At 38.8% G+C, this 6000-nt stretch overlaps 1 protein-coding gene across 2 annotated transcripts in view; it reads left to right on the top strand.

Annotated features, from left to right (window-relative positions):
• The first annotated feature begins 227 nt into the window (after positions 1-227).
• RNGTT (RNA guanylyltransferase and 5'-phosphatase) overlaps positions 228-6000 on the top strand; it is a 181442-nt gene continuing 175669 nt past the window's right edge. For both annotated transcript variants that reach the window (XM_016208121.2, XM_087817499.1), the window contains exon 1: positions 228-476. In XM_016208121.2, the coding sequence (XP_016063607.1) occupies positions 413-476 (64 nt within the window). In that variant the 5' untranslated portion in view covers positions 228-412. The remainder of the gene's footprint in view (positions 477-6000) is intronic.

The raw sequence follows: 6000 nt of genomic DNA, 5'->3' as shown, positions 1-6000 counted from the left end.
GCCAATCGCTCTCGGCGGGGCGGGGCGGGGCGGGGCGGGGCGGGGCGGGGCGGGGCGGGGCGGAGCGGGGCGGGGCGGAGCGAGAGAAAGCCCGCCCCTCTCATTCGCATAGACCTTAACTCCCCCCTCCCCGCCTCTGAGTTTCCTTTTCTTCCCCTTTGACCTCGGAAAGGAGGGGGCGGGGCCTTTAGGGCGGAAGTAGCGGTGCATTGTGGGCTCGCCTAGAGCTGTGGAGTTGATACTGAATGAAAGTGGCGCGCAGCCCCTCACGTTATCCGGATCTGAGCGGCTGGAATCCGGACGTCCGCAGGGGCTCGGGTGCCTCGCACCTCAGCGCGGGGCCGGCCGCGAGGCGGCGGCGGCGGCGCGGCGAGCGTTGGCGGAGTGGGGAAGCTCCGCGCGTCTCCAAGCCATGGCTCACAACAAGATCCCGCCGCGGTGGCTCAACTGTCCGCGGCGCGGCCAGCCGGTGGCAGGTAACCCGGACCCGGGGGTTCAAGTCCCCCGCCCCGGCGGCTGCTGGGGTGGGCCGACTGAGGGGCGCAGCTTTCGGTGTTTGCCTGTTGGTGGCATTTTAGGATCGGGATGTGCTCGTTCCGATGAAGCTTCGTGGATGAGTGTTTGGGAACTTGGACTGGAGGAGGTGGGTCGGTCGGTGTGTGGGTGCACTTGTCACTGTCCCGTAAGGCTGAGTATTGCGGGCGGGAAGGTAGACCGGAGGTTTAGTGTGGCAGAAGCTGAGGACGCCAGACTACATTGGGCAGTACTTTGAAGCTTAGTCAGAAGTTTGTGAACCTTTCATGGTTCTTAGAAGGTGAAGGGACAGTGTCGGTCTTGAAATGGAGGAGGGCTAAAGAAGAGGAGGGGCAGTTTTCTGCGGTGTAATGGATCTGCAAGAGCCTGGAGTTTAAAAAAAATTTAAATGACTTATTGTGTATTTTTTCATCTTTATTGAGTTGGACACACAACAAACTTTAAATTGTACAGTTTGGTAAATTTTGACCAAACGCACCCAGACATCCTATGAAACAACCCAAGAAACCATCACCACAGTCAAGATAGTAAACATAACTCATCACCTCTCAAAGTCTCCTCTTGCCCTTTTGTAATCCCTCTTCAGGCAACCACTTATCCGCTTTCTGTTACCACATAGTACTTTGCATTTTCTATATATTCTTTAAATAAGTGGAAACATTTGGTATGTACTTTTTTTTGGAGTGCTGGTCTTTGACTTCTTTCACTCAGGATTATTATTTTGATATTTATCCATGTTCTTGTATGTAGCAGTAGTTCATCCCTTTTTATTGTTGAGTAGTATTCTGTTGTTATGGATACACTACAGTTTGCTTATTTCGTTCACTTGTTTCTGGTCATTTGGGTTTCTAGTTTTTGGCTATTACAAATTCACTTGCTATGAATATTCATGTACAGTTCTTTGTATGAACATATTCTTTCATTTTTCTTGTGTAAATCTCTAGAGTAGGAATGGATCATATGGTATGTGTACATTTAACCTTTTAAAAAACTGTCAAACTCTTTTCCAAAGTCTTAACATGGTTACATTTCCACCGTCAATGTATGATTGTTCTATTAGTTCCACATCTTCTCCAACACTTGGTATGATTAGGCTTTTTAATTTTAACCATGTTGGTAGATGTTTAGTATTATCTTATTGTGATTTGATGTTGAGCATCTTTTCATGTGCTTCTTGTCAATTCACATATCTTTTTTTGTGAAGTGTCCAAATCTTTTGCTAATTTTAAAATTGGATTATCTTATTGATGAGTTGTTAGAGTTCTTTGTATGTTGTAAATACAAGCCCTTTATCGGTTGTGTGTTTTTTCTAGAAGCGTGTTTTGAAACAAAAAAATAAAGTATTTTTGTAGTGGGCTATGAGTACATATCTATCTATGTCTAATTATATAAAATTGTTGGAAGAGGAGATCCTGTAAGTCATTTTTAATTTAGATTTTCTGATTCTTCTAGTTTGTCAGCTTTTTTCACATTTCATATAAAATCTTTAGTCAATAAGGCCATATAAATGATGGATAAAAGTGTTCCTGAAAGATAATCTAAGCAAGTCTTAGCGTGAGGAAATATTTTTCTTTAATGAAAAATGAAGTAATTTTCTTTATGTTCTAATCACTTTTTAAAAATCTTTTTTTTAAATTAAATTTTTTGGGGTGACTGGTCAATACGAACATACAGGTTTCAGGTATGGGTTTCTGTGTTACAAGATCTGTATATTACTTTGTGTGCCCACCACCCAAAGTCATATCTTCTCCCATCACCGTGTATTAGGACCCCCTTCACCTTCCACCACTTCCCTCTGGCAACCACCACACTGCTGTTTGTGTCCATGAGTTTCAGTTATATTCTACATGTGAGTGAAATCATATGGTTCTTAGCTTTTTCTGACTGACTTATTTCACTTAGCATAATATTCTCAAGGTGCATCCATGGTGTTGCAAATGGCAGCATTTCATCCTTTCTTATGGCTGAGTAGTATTCCATTGTCTAATCACTTTTATATGCATTTTCGGTTGTAATAAAAACAATTGTACTTGATAATCATTGTACTTTCTTCTTCAAATGAATTGATCAAGTTCTTTACATTTTCTTTATAGGTCTTACTCTCTAGCCATTTTGACATTATTCCCTTTACTATTTCTAACTTAACATTGAATCCTTTCTTTTTATATGTGGTTTTCTCTGTGAAGTTATGGAGAAACCTCTAAACTTGGATGTCTGGTGTCTTTTCTAGCTAGGAGCTTATTTCCTGGATCCTTTCACTGATTTGTGAGAACAAAATCATTAAGAAGTTCTTGTCCAAGTGAATTTTTTGTTTTGAGTTGGATAAATAGCTTAAAAATCAGAATTTTAATATAATCTTCAGGATGGCAATGACAAATATCAGAATTGACTTACTGTTAGATTAAAAACGGACAAATGTAGCCCTCACCTGGGGGCCAATAGCAACAGGTGAGGTGTGAGCTCCTGGCAGCTTTATACCTCTCCGAGAAATAGAGTTGTATGCCTTTCCCCCCTCCTCTGCTGGGAACAAAAGGTCAGGAACAAAAAGTTTTTCCTTCTTAGTATTGGAATATTTTAGCTAGATTCTTAATTAGTGTGGTTCAGCAAGTCACTGAGCTCACCTACCTGATTGATTGTGGTCCCTGAACAGAACCCGAGGCCTCCTGACAACCAAACTGGATCTTTGCTTAGTAATTAATAGTGCTTCAGCTTGTGATGCTTATTAGAAAGTAAAGTGAATGCAACATAGAATTCTTGATGTTTCTCTGAATTTTCCTTAATGTTTTGTCTCTCTGTGTTCTAGAAGTGTTCATGCCAATTGTGTATTTTGGAAATGAAGGGTTAGCAGTGTTTTATAGTAGCAGAACAAGAAATACTAGCTATGTTCTTGCAAGCTTTAGTGAAAAATAAGGAAACAGTCCCATTCCTATTTTTCACCTCCTTTTCCCCCCTTTTTTCTAATTATAAAATTAACCCATGCTTACTGTATAATTTCTTTGATGCTTTACATATGTAGGAAAATGTGTTATGCCTGCTTAAATTTTCTCATTGTAAACATTAGGATGCATTTTATTTGTACCAGAAGTTGGTAATTTTCCTGAATCAGAGAGAAGGTGGTGCTAATTATATATAATCTGTTCCACCATGAAGTGTCCTCTAATTAAATCAGACTTCCAGTGAAAGAGCTCCTGTAATAGTAAGCTTTATTTCTGAAGATCTTTTCTCCTTCAGAGTGATCGATTTTAGGTGAACACTTTGAAGAAAAAACAAACTTATTTTTTAAAGATCATTGAACATAAAATTATTTCGTACCTACTACGTGCAAATAACTTACTAGGAACTAAGTGGGAATATAAATATGAGATGGTTTTGTGATAGTGATGGTAACTTTAAAGTCATTTTACTTAGCAAATATTTGACTGTCTACTTTGTGCTACTCCTTGGTGCTGGGGAGATGATTATGATCCCTCATCTTAAAGAGCACATAGTCTCATGGGAGTAGGAAACCATTATTTTTAAACACAGTTCTGTTGTAATAAGTGCAGTAATGACTGTTATAGAATATTATGGGATACCAGAGGTAATGAACCTAATTCTTTGTTTGAGTTTGGGTAAGAGGAGATGGGGAGTAAGAAGGAGATCAGGGAAGGCTTCCCAGAGGAGCTAATACATGACTCATCTTGAATAAATAGAAGTTTGCTAGATAGATAGATGGAGAGAGGGTCTAATGGGATGAAGCTTCTAACATACTATATTATTAACTTACTTATTATGCTTATTGTTTATGGATTATATTTCCCCAGTAGAATGTAAGCTCTATCAGGGATTTTTTCTGTTTTTTTTTTTTTTTCTTTTCACTAATGTATTCCATGTACCTAGAACAGTACCTGGTATATAATACATACTCTGTTAAATAAACTAAATGAAGTATAATAATCTGGGTGAGATAATGGTAGAGATAGTGAGTAGTGGTCAGATTCTGGATATATTTTGAAGGTAGAAGTGATAGGATTTGCTCATGGATTGGATGTGAGATGTGAGAGAAAGAGAGGGCTGAAGGTCAAAGATAGCTCTAAAAGTTTTGGCCTGAGCTGCTAAAAAAATGGTGTTACCATTTGCTGTGACAGGGAAGACCATGAGAAAATCAGCTTTTGGAGTTTGAATATTGAGAGCTCCTGTTTGGATATCAAGTTTGAGTTGTCTGTAAGACATCAAGTAGAGACTAAGTCAAGTAGGCAGTTTGAAATTGCTAGAGTTAAGGGAGAGGTTTGGGCTAGAGATACACACGTTTGTGAAACATCAGCACAATAGTGGCTTTTAAAGCTATGAGACTAGATGAGAGGAGACGCCAGGGAACTGAGTGTAGATAGAAAGGAGGTCCAAGGATAGAGCCCTGGGACAAAACATAGAGGGTCAAGGAGATAAGGAAGAACTAGTAAAGGAGACTGAGAAGGGGAGGCCACAGAGAAATAGGAAAATCAGGAGGATGTAGTGTCCTGGAGGCCAAGTGGAAAAGTGATTCAGGAGCTCTCTTGAATTAAAAAGTGATTAGTTGTTGAGAACTGAGAATTTACCATTGCCTTTAGCAATGTGTAGGTTATTGGTGATCTTTTTTTTTAATCCTCCCCCGAGGATATGTTTTAATTGATTTTTTTTTTTTAAAGAGAGAGAAACGTCCATGTAAGAAACATCGATTGGTTGCCTCCTGTACGCTCCCCAACCAGGATTGAACTCGCAACCTAGGTGTGTGCCCTGATCGGGAATTGAACCTGCAATGCTTTGGTGTACGGGATGATGTTCCAACCAACTGAGCCACCCAGCCAGGGCTTTTGGTGATCTTGAGTGGTTTTATAGAAAATAAAAATTTTAAAAAGTTACCTTTTCTATGAAATTTAGGTTAAAGCCTTTGGACAGATGCTAAGATTTCACTCTCAGATACTATTTTAGGTAGATATTTATTCTTGTTGGTTTTACTGTGTTTTAAAATATAAATCAGTTAAAATGGATGATTTTAAAAATGATTATATAAGGTGACTTCCCCTATGCTTATATTGTGATTCAGGAAAGAAGGCCAAAAAGTTCAGTAAGCCTTGCTGAAATTATAATCTCTGATAGTTGTTTGAAGAGTGATTTTGGTTAGCATGTTTCCTTAGATGTAGGATAAGGTCCATAAGATAGAGTTCCAAGTTCATATTAAAAAGGTATAATTAGGAATTTTAAAGAATTTATTTAAATCACTCCATTATCAAATTTCTAGTACTATATCTTTAAAGGTTTTAAGGCAATAATTCTTTAATGTAGTGGTTTAGAACTTAAGAGTCTTCATGGAAGTTCTATTACCTGGTAATTCTCTTTTGCTATTATATTAGATTATTAATTTCTAGAATTTATGTTGTCCTTAAAAGTTCCAAGGCAGTATCTTTTAAAAGTAAAGTTTACATTGAGAATACTTCATGAACAGTTCAT

This window comes from Miniopterus natalensis, chromosome 5, assembly GCF_054644295.1.
Source record: "Miniopterus natalensis isolate mMinNat1 chromosome 5, mMinNat1.hap1, whole genome shotgun sequence".
Classification (NCBI taxonomy): Eukaryota; Metazoa; Chordata; class Mammalia; order Chiroptera; family Miniopteridae; genus Miniopterus; species Miniopterus natalensis.
The sequence above is the reverse complement of the archived record's forward strand: the minus strand, read 5'-3'. Positions and strand labels throughout refer to the sequence as shown.